The sequence below is a fragment of the Zeus faber genome, assembly GCF_960531495.2.
Source record: "Zeus faber genome assembly, chromosome: 14".
Lineage (NCBI taxonomy): Eukaryota > Metazoa > Chordata > Actinopteri > Zeiformes > Zeidae > Zeus > Zeus faber.
In genome coordinates this window covers 16,297,429-16,313,323 of record NC_137200.1, presented here as the reverse complement: position 1 = coordinate 16,313,323, position 15,895 = coordinate 16,297,429, and the positions used below count along the sequence as shown (strand labels likewise).

Here is a 15,895-nt window from a genome sequence, read left to right as displayed (position 1 = left end):
CGCACAGCAGACAGATGTGTGTGTGTGTGTGTGTGTGTGTGTGTGTGTGTGAGAATGCAGGGTTCGTGGTCCTGTTCACCAAACGGCAACCCACCCGATCTCTCTCTCTCTCTCTGTCTCTCTCTCTCTCTCTCATTCCCTCTCTCTCTCTCTCTTTCTCTCTCTCTCTCTCTCTCTCTCTCTCGATAGCTCGCATTCCAGTAGCGTTGGGCGGTGGAGCTTTCGATCTCCTAGTTTCCATTTCAGCAACACTTACCAACCACGTGCAAACCCCCCCCCCCCCCCCCCCCCCCCGACAGTTTTTCAAGTTTGGACGTGCGAGAGCTAGCGGCGGGTAAATCTGCGTGAGAGCGTCGCCGGGCCAACTCCAGAGATACGACGCTCCACAGGAAGTGGGCACGAAGAGAGGAGCGGCGACGACTTTCGCAACGTGAAGCGTCAGGGAAAGGAAACAGATGACGGAAAATCACCTGGCAACTATTCTTCGTGTGAGGCAGTATTGCACCGGGGGTTTTTAATACTATTTCACCGGGAGAGGAGCGTACGGATGGCTGACCTACTGCTGGTAGCGCTGACAAAGCGCCACTTCGCTAAAAGGCCTGCTTTTCCTCGCAGGTCCCCTGACCCCTTTCCTGTGCTCTACATACTTCGGAAGCCCCATAGCCCGTATTTATCCGGCGTCTAGAGAATCCCTCCTAGGAACGGCGCTGAAGCTTTGACTCGGAATGAAAAAAAAAAAACAGAGTAGGACGTCAGAGTTATTTAGGCGTACTTCCTACACGCCAGGAGCAGGAGGTGAAGGACGTCGCGCTTTGAGCGGTCTGAGCCATGAAGCGGAAAACGCCGACGACGTACGGTAGCGCCACGGCAATATGCGTAACATCTATAACGCCGACAGCTACAGGGGAAAACCGGCGTTTGCATAAATGTATTTTGTATTATGTATGTATATGTATTTAGGAGCCAGGAGGCGCTCGATGGACACGGGAACTCCATGAACTTTGTGCAACCCGTCGCTCACGCTCGCTCGGGATTGCGCCTAGCGAACGGGCAGACCTCGCAGCGGGACCTGAAGCTATAACTACTTACGACTTTGCTGAACCTTTTTTTTTTTTTTTTCCCCTCCCACGCCCATCTTTGGTCAGCTTATGAAACTAATTTAGCTCATCGAGGGGAAGCTATTTTGCGTAGGAAAGGGGAAGACTCCACATATGAAAATGACATCTTCGAGTGGCAGACGTATGTATTCAGAGAGGAGTCTCTGAGAAAACGTACTGCCCGCGACGTGAAAACGCCACACAGACGTCATTGCATATGCACGTTTTTTCACGGCGAAAGAATTTTCATCAGAACATAAACAATGGCATGGTAAAGTTCTCGGCTTTAATGCCATATCTGAATAACAAACAGAGGGGCACTCAGTAGTGCAGTGAAGAGCTTTGCCTCTTTGATCCCGATTGAGAATTCTTTCAATTTGCACTAATCCACTGTCACGCTGATGACTTTGAACCCTGCGTTTTAATGAGTCCTCGAGAGTTTATGTGCAGATAAAGAGCGGGGCGCTGCCGGCCAGCTTTCCTTCCGTGTCACTAACAGCAGGGAAGAGAGCTCTTTACCTTTGCTTCTTTATCATACGAAACATCTGGAATAAAAAAGGCCTCCTCTCAGAGGAATCTGATGGTATTTCTCAGTTTTGAAAAATACAAACAAAAAACCCCCCAAAAAACAAAAAACAAAGTGTGTTCGCTTACATCCGAAAATATACGGTATAATTTCCCGTACAAAATAAAGAAAGCATGGCCTGTTTCTCTCTCCCATTCTGTGCTTCAAGGAGCGTGCTGCTCTCTGGCTTCTCCCAATAACTCTTCCCAGATGGCATAGAGAAAATGTGTAATTCCACTGACGTGTGAAGTGCACATGCCCCTCTGTCATTCGTCTTGCAGGTTATTAAAAATGAAATCTCCTTCTTCCACTCGCACACTCACTCCAGCCATCTCCTATTCCACCCACCTCACCTTCTTTCTCTGGCCCGCTGCCATATGCTCAAAGCTGCTCAATAATGCCTGAATCTTTAGGTTGGGAATGTCAGCGCAAATACCAATGGCAACACTATCCTTGATACTTAATAAATGTCAGTACACACGGGGCTGCGGACGTGCCTCGCAGCCCCCTGACCACCGCGACTGCCCCTGCCCTGAGTGTAAGACTTTTGAACGTTAACGCATTAGAATAATCTGTTTTTCCACCTGGATAAAATCTGTAAAGATTTTAAAAATAAATAAAAAAGAAAAGAAAAAAAAAAGGAGTTAGATAATAATATTGAATTGGTTTCAAATGCGCATATCTTAGTCGTGCATCACGAGCAATCGCATAACTGCAACCTTTTTTTAGAATTTGTGTCTGCAAAGCAGGTCTAAAACCAAACAAAAACACATGGTCCACCCTGACATCAAAGTATGATTTTTATTGAATCAATGTGATGTGTGTGTACTCTGAGAAGCAACATGATTACTAATAATGACCGTCCAGTTCTTGAATATTTGCAGAATGATAAAGAATTCATTATCCTTGTCTTATTCATCAAATGAATGTGCCGTGGTACAGAATGGAGTATCTAGTTTGGGGTTATGGGTGATACCTATTCTCGTTCAATCTATCAACATCTCCCGAAAGAGGGGGATTGCTGACAGCAATCTCAGTTAACACGGAATGGGAATGTCAGCAGTATTCCTTCTGAAAACCTCATGGTTTTCGCTCCCGAAAAACCTCCCAGCCGTGGGAGTCAGCCGAGGGACGGTTCCCCTGCTTCGTCCCTAAACTTCCTCAGTTGGAAGAACGCCACACGTGCAATATGTGTAGTTTTTGCGATGCTGCAATGTTTTACTTATTAGAAATTAGCAGCCTGATTACTACAGATGCGCGCCAGTCTTGTCTTTCTGTCAATTTTCTGTTATTGTTGTATAGCGTGTAATGAGACAACCACTACGGCGGAGAGACAGGCAAAGAGAGAGAGAGAGAGAGAGAGAGAGAGAGAGAACGAGGGAGGGAGGGAGAGAGAGATAGCACACGCTTGGCAAAGGCAGGGCAGACCATTACTAATTGTGTTTTGCCACTGTGGTTTTAGTGGGGGAAAGAAGACAATAACTCCTTCCCAACATTGTTTTTTATAACCGCGGCAGTCGAATAACGTAGCGACTGCAGGGTTTTAATGAGTCGCATACTCCAAAATAAGTGACTTTATTTTGCCGGGAGGAAAGCGGAGAAGAGAAACCCCGGGAGCGTATTTGTTTTATGGACAAAATATGAATATTCATGAGGTAGGCGTTGGAATTGGTTGTAGGAAGAAAGAAACTGACAGAATAGTTAGGTAAAATACAAATACATTTATATGCTCTTCAATAATAGGTCTATTCATGTATCGTTATGTAATTACATATATCGCTTTATATTCAGTGAAAATGTGATTTATCAATACTTTTCTCATTTAAAACTAAAATAATTTAGTCTCATACCTGAATTTGGATAATCTGAGGCTATTTGGGGGATTGTACATCACATGACATTTCATGATGTCATTGCTAAGACGCTGTTGTCCAAAGCAACTCGCAATAAAAATGTAAATACAACCACCTGTATCAACAGTCACAACTAAACCTTCTCCAGGAACAAGCAGCCCGAGCACGGAAGAGGGAGAGCTTTTAATTCTCTTGTTTTAACAAGAAGTGAGTAAGACAGTAAAGGGGAAGGTCCACAAGTCAGTGCAGTCGCTCCAAGTTGACTTTGAAGAGATGGCTCGGAAGCAATCATTAGTTATGTGGAAATGATAGATATTATGAATATTATGTATCTCGTGAACCTGAGGGTTTGATTCTCTTGAAAGTGTGAGTGAGCTTTTGCGCAGCGCTGAGAGGCAGCCACGCCACAACGTCCTGCTGCGTTCCAACTGCTCTGAGATGGCCTTCACCAGTTTCTCTTGACATGAGGGGGCTACTGTTAAAGATAAAGTCCCAAACATGTCGATCCGCAGGCTGACCCCTGCTCATCTGGACCACACCACTCATTAACCTCTAAGCCCCAATCACAAACTCTCTCACGACAAGAAGCTTGGCCAGATGTGTGGAGTCTGGATTCCATCCCACGGTCCTGTGCTCGCTGTGCATCGGCTCATGACACTGAGCTAAACCTTGTACCGCGCTCAGGAAATGTCCACGTAATCAAGTTGAGTTTGTCCACGAAACACTATGATCCACAAAAAACAGGGTTTTTCCAGAGCTCCAGGAAACACTCCAGGGGTGCCCAGCAAACTGATCACTAGTTCAAATGATTACTCTGGATCCCAGATACTAACTCATCAAATGGGGTCTGTGGCGTATTTACATGCGTATCTATGTATGTATGTATGTATGTATGTATGTGTGTATGTGTGTGTGTGTATGTATGTACTGTGTGTATGAATGTATGTATGAGGCAAAAATAGAAGACAGCCCTATGTTTAATGAAAAATATAAATATAAAGTATCTATAGGCATGCATTATCAAACAAAAACGCGAGAATAGTTGTTCAGTAACAGTGTGTCGTTAATAGTTCACTATGCAGTTCACACATTTTGCATTTGTTTTCGTTAAATGATTCAGACATTACATTTGAAAACATTACATATAGTTTGTATAGTAGCTCAAATTCAACAGGTTCTGATGGAAATTGAAAATCTTGCATCTTGCAAATCCATGTGCCCTTCTGAACCATGAGCACCTGCCCCTCTGAAGGCCTCTGCACGGGCCTGCCGTGGAGAGTATTGTGGTCCGAGCAAAGATTGATGACCGAAATGAATGCACCGTCATTAAAGAGGTGGCTGAAAAGGAGGAAAATGGGTGTAGATGTGAAGGTGGAGAAATGTGAGGATGCAAATGGAGAGAAGTAACTTGTTTGAATAAAAAAAACAAATCGTTTTCTGAGCTGATTCGAATTTCGAATTCAAATTTTTCAAACATTTTTGCTACTATGTTGGATGACTTGGGTGTTAACCCTTAATGGTAGAGGAGCTAAAGGTGAGGTGGAAGAATTAACCTGAAGAATTATTAGAAATGTATCCTGTAGTTATGTACAAAAACTGTAACGCAACATTTTGTTGCCTTCGAATACATGGCGGTTAGTTTTTGCTTTTGTAGAACTGTGGGTGCAAAAAGCTCTGCCCCTCGGTTTCCCTCTGTTGTTTAGAAGGAAAAGTATTTTATTTCTTCACCTCTGTTGCGCGTGAGAGCTGAAGCTGTGGCGCGAGAAAGCTTTTAGAGAAGACAGCGCTTTCATTCCGCTGCGTGCTGAAAGGGAGTGGCACACAGAGCATGTCTTACCAGGGTGAGTTTGCCCTTGTCCAACACTTTGGCCGTGTCCGTCATCTCTACGGAGGACGGTTTCTCTGGAAACACACAAAAAAAGGTGGAGATTCAGCCTTCGGAATCGTTAGCGCGTGGCCGTGGCAGAAGAGGAGGAGGGAAAGTTTCGCAAAACGTTTCGAACTTCCATTTCCTTCTTCTGAACAATTACTACTACTTCCAAATTTCTCAACAGTTTGGGAAGGGTTAGGGTTACTTTCCTGTTCCCTTAATAAAAAGACCTCTCTCCCTAACCCTCTCTAGGAAGGAATCCTGTAGTAATTCAGTGTAGTTCATTCAGGGTCATTCATGCAGCCTTTATAGAGTTTGAGTTTGTTGTTTTCCCTTTTTGAAATTGCACTTTCCGACCAACGCATAAATGCTTACACTGTTGGAATTAAAATAGCAGATACATTCAACTTTCTAATGCACAAGTGGCGTCTATTGTGTGGACAAAATAAAAAAGGTTTATTAATTAATTAATATCTACGTTATCCACAAATGGGTTATAGCCGATGTTGAGACAAAAACATTGTGTTGCCCCGAATACAATACGGGTGAAAAAAGTCACTGGATGTGTAATTGAGATGCGCGCTTATTCGAGTCATTTTCCTCATCAACGCAACTCAAGTAAAGATTGGAGTCATCCACTCCTGCTGATCACTAGAGAGAGAGTCACTCGGTGTGAGCGGCCCAGCTTCAACCCCTCTAGGGACTCACTGTAGACGGTGACGGTGACGGGGTACTCCAGGAGGTCTTGGGTCGTGGCCATCATGCAGGAGAAGACCCTCTGGTCCTGCATGGAGGCCCTGCTGATCAGCAGGCTGCCGTTTGGGGCGATGGCCACCCGGCCCGCGTACTCATCCTCGGCCAGCACCGTCACCTCCTCCTTGGAGCTGTGCTTGATGAGCAGGTTGCCGGAAGAGCCGACGTTCTTCATCTGGAGCCGGAGAACAACAGAAACAAGACTCGAGCAGCGATTCAAGGAACACCTGCTCATTTTCAAAAATAGAGGCCAGTCCTGCGGGCGCCATTAGGCCTGTCATTCACCTGGCCCCGACCCCAAGTCTGGACCATTGAGTCTGGACCGTGTTTTATTTAATAAAACCTCAAAAATGAGAAACGCTAATTGGCAGGAGAGGTCAACGAAAAGTAAAATGGAACCAGAGGAAGTAACGAGTTCCAACCGCTCTGGTTCCAACACTCTATCGAGCTACTTTACAGAGTCAAATCTATTTTCAGAACTAATTTTGAAGGTTTGTAAAAACTGTACAAGTGCAGCTCAAATTTGAGCAAATCATGGCGCAGCATTGGTGATTAAAAGTGAAATAAGTGCCCAGTTGGCTCAAAAGAAGACATCGGCATTTTGTCACGGTCAAAAATGAAGCGATTTCTCTGACACAGTTTGCCTTTGGATTTACACGTACGGTCAAGTTGTGGAAGAATTTTTAACGACTGTGAATTTGCGGATGGTTGGCAACCATGCTGCAGATCAATTGCAAGGGCAGTGCTAAATTAGTCAAATTACAGAGCCAATTAAAACGAGCACTGAAGCGTTGGCTGTTTTTTCCATTCATTTCTCATTCATTCATGCGAGCCTTAAATGGTATGGATGTGTCGACAGTAAACACACACAAGGAGCTCAGAATGCAATTACTTTGGCAGGTTTTCCGTTAATGGCTTACTTCTTCTTGCTCAAGTCACAATCTCCACCTCATACTTTGTCACTCTGCAGTGATGGTGCTCTTGTCCGAGTAAGAATTCTCGGTATTCTTTCCACCTCCGCATAAAAGCCATGAATTAACATAAGATTAGTGCCTGATAAGACAGGAGTCCTAAGAGTCGGTATTTGTCCGGCATCCGTCCAGGTAAGCAGCTTCGGCTCGAGCTCCTGGCATTCGTCCCCCTGTGCGAGCTCGACAGTACAATCACATGGTGTCAGAAACGGCTCCTTTGGGTGAATGATTCGTCCAAGATTCTACTAACGACCTACGTGTCAAGCTGGGTGTTGAAAGTCTGTCTGCACACAGCTTTCTGTGGAAAAAGTGTATGAAACCGTTGCTGTCCTAACAGCTGTCCTAACTTGATTTGGTGTACAGGGTTATACACGGATATTTGCCTCTGTCTACGGCTAACACAAAGTCTAACCTATTTGGAACATCTTAGGACTGTGTCTGCACACACTCCTTTCGCTTCGGGAAAAGGGCTTTACCCAATTCGTCAACACTTACGTATTTCCATTTGGTGATTATCAGTCCTTCCGGCGGGGGGTTTCCACTGTCGCACGGCACTTCGAGGGTTTCTCCGTACAGGCCGATCACCGACGTGATGCACCACCCTGCAAAAAAACAGACAACGCACATTTAGTGCCGCTGAATTTCACGTGAGGAACCCAGCGATTGAGCACCGGCATATCCAACATTTCAGAATGTTTCAGAAGACGCTTGAATGCCCCAGTGCAGCTCAACGGACAAAGGTGAAAAACCTTGAGCGTTGAATATTTAATTTAAGATAGAATATATTTTGTACCTGGGTTTAGTCACAGGGCTAAATTTAGTTGTTCCGAAGAAAACACGTGTGGTGTGTAAAAACCAAAGTATAAAAACACAGTCAACAGTCAACAGGTAGAATGTATTGGGCAGCGATTGGGGCAACCACCCAGGTTTAAATGTCTAGAACATGTGTCACATACACCTAAGATTGAGGAGATTAAAGAAAGGCTCTCCGTCAGTGTGAAAGGCACCGTCAGTGGTCCACCAAGGCCCGAGAGGGATTCCCTGAGCTGGGAGCAGCTCGGCCCTTTCCTGATCCGAGGAGGGGGGTGGGAGTTGGGTCGATGGGTGGGTGGTGGTGATGGGGAGGGGGCCGACAGCTGGATGGACAGAGATCACAGTGGAGGAGCGGGGGCGGCCGCAAGTCTCCACGCTACGGCTACCTCTTTTGGAGCCTTTCAGCGGAGCAGGCGGAACGAGACACACAGATTCAAATTCTTGTCATTCCAAAAGGGTGAGGGTCCGTTGGTGTGTTGTCATCGGCCGGGGCAGCGCAGGGTTTCAAGTCGTGTGTGTTGTTCCGACACCACATGAAACCCTACGACCTAACAACTAAGGACTACATACCCTGTACAATATACCCAACATTATTTTCCAAGGCAATTATTTCTCATTATGTATTTGGAAGCCCACAAACTTTGTATACAAAGATAAGGAGTAGTTAATAAGCAAACACATCACATTCTTTGTATGTCACAACCCCTATGGAACTACTTCCCTGTTGAGCGTTCCCATACAACTCTTGATCCCCGACTGTTGAAAGCAGTTGTCAGTCACCATTCCTTAAAAACCACAATTTGTCTTTAAAGACTTCCTGTAACAGGGTTTTGTGGGTATCAGTCACACAGGAGTTATTGTCTCGTGGTGTTGCTCCAACATCTCAGCGTTGTGTCATTTGGCCCTTGAGCAAGTTCAGAATACATTATGTCGTCATATTTTGACTGATCACGCCCCCTCACCTCGTAGAGAAAAATGTTCTCAGGTTAGTGAGCCTCCCGACTCACTGTTGGCAACAACAAATAATAGCACATTTCACTTTTGGCTCTGTTTAATCACCGGGAGGGAATGGCTGGATGTGTTTGCCCGTGCCTGCCAACACAGGAAAATAGATTGGATTGTGTGAAAGAAGTGGAATGTCTCAGAGCTGCTTCTACACCAAAGTAAGAGCGTGTGTTTTTCACAGAACCCAGGACTCAGAATATTGCCCGTCTCAGAAATAAATGATTCACAGGAATTCATGGCACAAGTCATAAGGGGAGTTCTGCACTGAGAGTCGGCTAAATATATCAAGTATACAAAAAAAAAAAATGGAAATCCGATGGAGGATGTAAACAACCCGTCTCACCGGCTCGCGTCGAGTGGTGAACTACTGAAACCTGCATACCTCAGGACAGCTGAAGACAAAATAGCTGAAATTGTACTGTAGCGCCTTCTTTAAAACCGAAGCATCCAAGAATTTCATGATTGCGCGGTATGCAATAACTGTTGAGTTCGCTTGCTTTACTTTGAGCGTGCAGCAAACACACAACGTCCCAATTCATTCTCAAAGATATTCCACACAAGGCCAAAAGCAGGTTTGAGGACCTTGCAGCGTAGGTTGTGCTTCTCTGCTGCTCTGCTCACTGGGCACTTCATTCTTGTTCGTGTTCATTCTTTTCTATCTACCATTTAGTGAATGGAGGTTATTTTGTTCTGTTTCTCAGACTATTCTATTTTCTGCCACGTGGGTTTCCATTGTTACAATGTTTGTTACAATTAGGAATGCACCAATATCATTTTTTGGGATCGAGTGAGGCTACTGAGTACTCGTTGTCGAGTGCCTGTCGTGTCTATTCTTTTTTTACTGTTTTAAGTCACCCCTTTCCTCGCCACTTTGTCTAAACAATATCAAATGTAATATTACAGTGCCAGGAAGTTCCAAAAGCAAGACGTTGGAAAAGGCAGAAATTGACATCGATGGCATCGAATTGCCATCCCATTGCATTTTCTCGGGTACATCTCAGGTACATTTTTCTGAGCATGAGTACATAAAGGTCTCCGGCAATTTCTATCCTTATGCCACACGGACAAACATACACACACATGCACGCACGCACGCACACACACACACACACACAGACGTCTTTCTTTCACAATTTCCAGTGTCGGGTCCAGGGGCGCAGCTCCTATCCGCCCTTGCTATTACCCACGCAGGTATACAGCACCATGGCAACAGACTATCAGGAAGGGATTAAGTGGTCAGGGGGGGATTAGGGAAGCAAGCCAGACGAGGCAACTTTTACACTTTGACACACAACAAATACGCATTCAAAGGGCATGATACGCGAAAATCAATGAAAAACGGGGGTGTGTTGAACGTTGTTTTCATTTGAGACCACGGGCAAAGGCTCCTTGCTTTTAAGTGTTTTATCAAACAAATGAAAAGCCAAGTGATATTTGTCTACCTTTCCTTTTTTTTTCCTTTTTTTCTGCTGATCTGAAAAATGATCCGATCTGTGACTCAGAACCGTGGTACGATCCAAACCGTGAGTTTGGTGATCCGTTGCACCCCTAGCATGCACACGCTCCGGCTCCAGCTTTTTTTGCACAACACCGACCGGACTGTTGCACACCGAATTGTTGTTTTTTTTCCTGGTTCTCTCTCGCACAAAACCACATGACACATGTTAATGTAAATAATGATTTATACAAAGGGAACGTTTGCTCATCGTTAATGGTACGTGCAGCCATGTGACTCTCTTCATTTCCGACCCCGAGAGTGTGTCTGCAGTTTATTTACCCACAATCTGCACGCTTCTCCATCTCCATGCTTTAGTTGTCAAAAATAAGGGAACATGCATTTGCCTTTGTCTCTCTCTCAGCCTAGACGTATCGCAGCAGCTCGGCTTGCACTGCCTGATTGACAAGGAGCAATCTTGTTTTTCAGAGCCAGCCGGGAGCTGAAGTGCAGCTGCTGTTGTTCGATCACGCAGGTGTGGCGTGCGAGTAATGTCGGTGCACAATATCCCCATAATAAACGGAGAGTTGGAAAAGGCGGGAAAGGTGGCGGGGGGGGGCGGTTGGCAGATAAACAAAGTGCTTTTTTTGGTCTACCTCATTTGTTTTCAAAGCTGTAAAAGGTCCCAACCCCCCGTACTGTCTCTCGGTGGAGAATGGGGAGTCGGTGAAGTTAAGCGAACAAACTGAGGTCCGCTGAAAGGCTGTGATGAGGGAACGCTAATGAGCACGGCCAGCGTATTACGTCGTAAAGGGGAGACGAATTGCCAACTATTTGACGCAGATCTAAAAAAATTCCATCAGATTATAGTAATTCAGTTATTGGAATTTAAGTTTAAGTATTGTAAAAATTGTACAACTGCACTACCGTAACACTGTTCCAAGTTCAACCTCCCCCAAGTGATTTTCCAGGAGCATCATTTCAGATAAACATTGGTTAATACATATCAGATTCCAGCATCAAGGGATACGGAGAGTTTTGCGTGTTTGTGCGCTGACAACAGGGCTTCCTCGGCTTATTTTACCGCCCATTCGCATATCCTCCCCTGAACCGACCTCCCACCGACTCTGTTTTTCCCTGGAAGCTCGGGCGGGAGGGCGGGAGGGAGGTGTTATTTCGGTTACCCAGGTGCTCGGGATTTTAAACACGGCCTGGGAATACGCCCGCGCTCAACCGGCGACCTGCCCCCCTCTCTCACGGCTTACCCTGTTCTGACCTGAAATATTGGACCGTGTTTGCTCTGGCGGCTCTTACATCGCTGGCCTTATCTCTAAGATTAGCCAACACCCCAGCAGAGTTCTCTGGGAAACACAGGAAAGCAGCTCCCTGACGACGGACCTCGTTGCTAGGGCGGGGGGGAGGCACTTTGGAAATGATGCTTACACTCGGGAGACACAGAACGATCGATTATTGTGATCAGGGCGGCGCGATATATCGATATAATATTGATATTCTGATACTGAGACTGGATCGTAATGTCACGTTTCGGTTAAATGTCTGTTTTCCGAAGCTCTAAATATGTAGTGTAGTGTGTAAAGATCTTATGAAAACATTAATATTCATCCGCAAAATCATCATCAGATCATCAAAACAAATCATTTTTTTGATTTCTGAAATGGGTGAATGCAATATATTCCCTGTAGAACTTCTATGAGAGAACGCTGTATTTTAAATCATTAGCAAATTCATATAATTAAGAGTTAAGCAGTCCACTAATTAACTGTATTTTTGGCCTTCAGTATTTTGGCATTCAGAGACGTGAACTTTATTGAGCAGCCGGATATTTTTGGATGTGTGTATGAGTGTATTGTGTACGTTTTCACTGCAGTTACTTTTCTTTTTTAAACATGTCTTAGTTGACTGAAATTAACTCCCCCAACAACACACACACACACACGCGCAAGCGCACTCACGCACACGCACACACAGACTATTGGACTAATTAGACAAGACCCTTACAGTCAGACTTGCGTTCACAATGCTCTGGGCAACACGGACAAAATTGTATTCCGCCTTAATTGGAGCGCAATCATTAATTTGGCAAGGCTCAGCGTCAACATCTGAACGTGGAGGTCTTAAACGAACCCCCCTCAGAAGACTTCTTCGAATCTCTTCCCAGTCGGCAGAGTTTTCCCACGAACTGAAAGAGGCGGAAAAAAGCAACAAGGAAAGGTTTTCCAAACGAGACGAGCAGAGGTATGAACGCCGAGCGCGGAACCTTCCGAGGGCACAATTGCTGTCTTTCAGTCCGTGCTTATACCGAGCTGCGCTGCAGTGCCTTACCGGTAGATCAGGCGGTAGAGTGGGTAGTCCAATAATCAGAGGGTTCCCGGTTCAGTTCCCGGCTCCTCCTGGTAGCACATCCAAGTGTCCTTGAACCCTTGACTGGTCTCGATGAGCGAGGCTTCCGCCGCCATCGATGTATGATTGTGTGTGTGAATCTCAGGCGCGTATTGAAAAGCGCTCTGAGTGGTCGCAAGACTAGAAAAGCGCAATATAAATGCAGCCCACTTACCATTCCACCTGCGTTGGTTTGTGTGTTTGTGCATTTCACTGTGCGAGGTGGTTTGGTGCAGAGCTGTCACAGTGCAATGTGATCCCTCTTGTCGAGAAAACATCCCAATCAAAGTGTCACAGTGATTATGTTTTCTGTCCCCATATCAAAGCCTAACACACACACACACCCTCCCTGCAGGGGAGCACGCCGGATTTAACGGTGAGTGACAGAGCAAAGCGTACGACAAGCCGGTTGCAGTACCGGAAAATGGCAAAGCTAACTAGGCTTTGTGTCTTTCTCTCTTCATGCAGAGCCGCTGTGATGGAATCCCTGGCTTTTGAACGATTAAGCCCTGGTTATACGTTGGCTACGCCGCACCCCGCCCGCGCCTATACAGCAACCATGGCTGCACTTGCAGCATCCGAGCTTGAGGAATTGCCGTTCACGGCGGTTGAACCGACGGAAGCGCCGAAAAGAAGAAGAGGAGCCGGTCTGTTGGCCCGTTCCATGCAGAGATGGGAGAGCGGGAGTTCTGTTCTGCTCAGCATTGTATTACAGAGGAACTCACTCACAATGTGTAATTATTCTCCCATATTGCAAGATTCTCTCAAAAGAAACTGCGCATAAATACCAATAAAAACTTAGTTACTTTTTATTTGTAAACTGAACAACGACCCTGTTAATTTACAATAAAATCACCAAGCCTGAATGAGCTGTTCGCATATTCTAGTTTGTCTCTGCGTCAAAAAGTAATTGGTAGACTATGAACTTCACATCTGAATTGTGCTGCGGTTCAATGTTGTCCAACATTGAACATGTCCAGCATCTCCAGGGAACGCCCCTCGCGCCGAGTCACAAAATCTCGGAGGTCGCGCCTGTGACGTCGCGCAGGTGCCCACGCGCCCCCTAGACTCCACTCCTCATGTATATGTATGTGTGTGTGTGTGTGTGTGTTTGTTTGTGCACGCGCATCCGCTCACTCAATCGTGAATATTTCCTCTTCAATGTGCTTACTTGAAATGAAATAATAATTCAAATTCAGGGAGAAAGAAACAAAGGGAGATAATGCGAGACACACACACACACACACACACACACACACACACACACACACACACACACACACACACACAACACAGCACTTAAGTACAGTGCCAACCTTGTGAGCTGGGTGGGTTGTCTGGCTCCAGCCTGGATCCGGTGGATGTTAGAGGACAAGTGCTCAGTAAAGTGCAGAGTTGATGACCGTGCATTTGCATAACAATGCTTCCACTTGTCTCTCCAACCCCGAACGACCTTAATATTGTTACCGTGAGTGGAGGCTACCGCCGCGCTCCAGGCGCAATGGCTGTTTCTGAATGAATTCCGTATTTTTGTTTTTTTTTAGGCCGATACAAGGTCGGAAGTCTAAACTTGCAAACTGCAATCAGACGTGTTTGATATGGCTGTTGGAGCTGTACTTTCGCATCTTCTCCAATAATAGACTATTTGAACCAACACCAATCGCGGCAGAATGGGTGGCCATGGGGCGGCAAATACATTCGGTCGCGGCAGCGGAGGGGGTCGGGGTTAAGCAGCGGTAAGATCCTCCGGCGCTGCCAAATACGTTAGGGAGCATTTGTAAAACAAGCAAGCGGGGTTACTCTCAGAGCGGAGACACGTGGAGGCGCAATTAGTGACAGTTTGTTGCGTCGGTTTTCCTGCAGAGGACCTTGTTTGTATTTCAACCTGATCCGTGCCTAACGAACTATGTTGATGTTTCTTAAGGCTCATTATAGTGTTTCTCGTGATTTATGAATGGCGATCCAGGGGCCAGCTCTTGCAGCTTGCTTTCTCCTTTTACACTTTACTTTGATCTGGTTAGTTTAAGGGAGCCACTGGGTCCGACGATCCCGTGTGTGGTTGTCCCGCGTGTCTCCACTGTACCCTTTGCGGGATGTAAATGAAATAACGGTGAAGTTTGAGCTTTAATCATTTTGTTTTGGACCTCTAGAACCTCTTGAAGAACCCCCGGGGGTCCCCCAACCCCACATTGAGAACCACTAGATAAGACCTTTTAATGTCTACATTTTGCAGCAACAAAGATGAAATATTTCGAAACAAAAAAAATAAATTTGCAGTCTGCATTGACCTTGTGTATCGTCCACGCTTATTGTTGGATGCATTGACTATGTGGAAGCCATGTCCAGACCCAACAACAGAGGTGTTCCACCATCACACTAGGGTGTAATGCACGCGGTTATAACCTACCGGGTACAATCTCTGCGATGTCCACAGATGGTGGTTCCACTTCCTTCCATTCCGCACGGTGTGGAATGGCCTCTCGTTCCTCCCCTCTGCCTCTCCTCCCCAGACTCCCTCTCCCACCACAGAGCTTCAGCTTTCCTGACCAGTTAGTTAATCCTGTTGGAATCCCCTGACACACAACCGCAGAGAAGGCCGCACAGTCGCCCAGCGTGCCACATGAAGGGGCACATTCCGCACGTCTGGCGTTTAATTCCGTTGACTAATCTAACGACTCCGGTTAATGGCGTAAACGGCTGGTTGAAACCGATTTCTTCGAATACGCTTTTACACCCAAATACACAAGAGTAAATCCGTAACTTTCCTTTCGAGATATACGCACGAGACACAGCGTGAGCCCCTTACGTCGTCAACGTGCTAATTACAGATGAATGGAGTTCTTTAGGTATTCCAGTCGCTCCTGACATCGTAATTAGACACGCACAATGTTCAACACGGCCGACGTGTGTGCGTGCGTGCGTTCGTGTGTGCGTGCGTGCGTGCTGTGTGTGTGTGTGTGTGTGTGTGTGTGTGTGTGTGTGTGTGTGTGTGTGTGTGAGTGCGTGCGTGCGTGCGTGTGTGCGTGACACAGCAGCAGGCAGAGGCAGACATGTGAAGTGTCATCTGTGTGAGTCATCCAACAGGGCTGCTGCTACACTCTGATCAAAGCCAGGCTGCAGGCCGGCTAAATCT

The 15,895-nt window shown here is 46.0% G+C and overlaps 1 protein-coding gene across 1 annotated transcript in view; it reads right to left on the bottom strand.

The window, feature by feature from the left end:
• LOC307239870 (CD166 antigen homolog) overlaps positions 1-15,895 on the bottom strand; it is a gene marked incomplete at its 5' end in the record, with an annotated part of 46,781 nt that overhangs the window by 16,807 nt on the left and 14,079 nt on the right. Inside the window, 4 exons of the mRNA XM_080013449.1 lie at positions 5,353-5,417; positions 6,094-6,313; positions 7,605-7,711; positions 11,628-11,767. Coding sequence (XP_079869575.1) covers positions 5,353-5,417; positions 6,094-6,313; positions 7,605-7,711; positions 11,628-11,767 — 532 coding nt within the window. The remainder of the gene's footprint in view (positions 1-5,352; positions 5,418-6,093; positions 6,314-7,604; positions 7,712-11,627; positions 11,768-15,895) is intronic.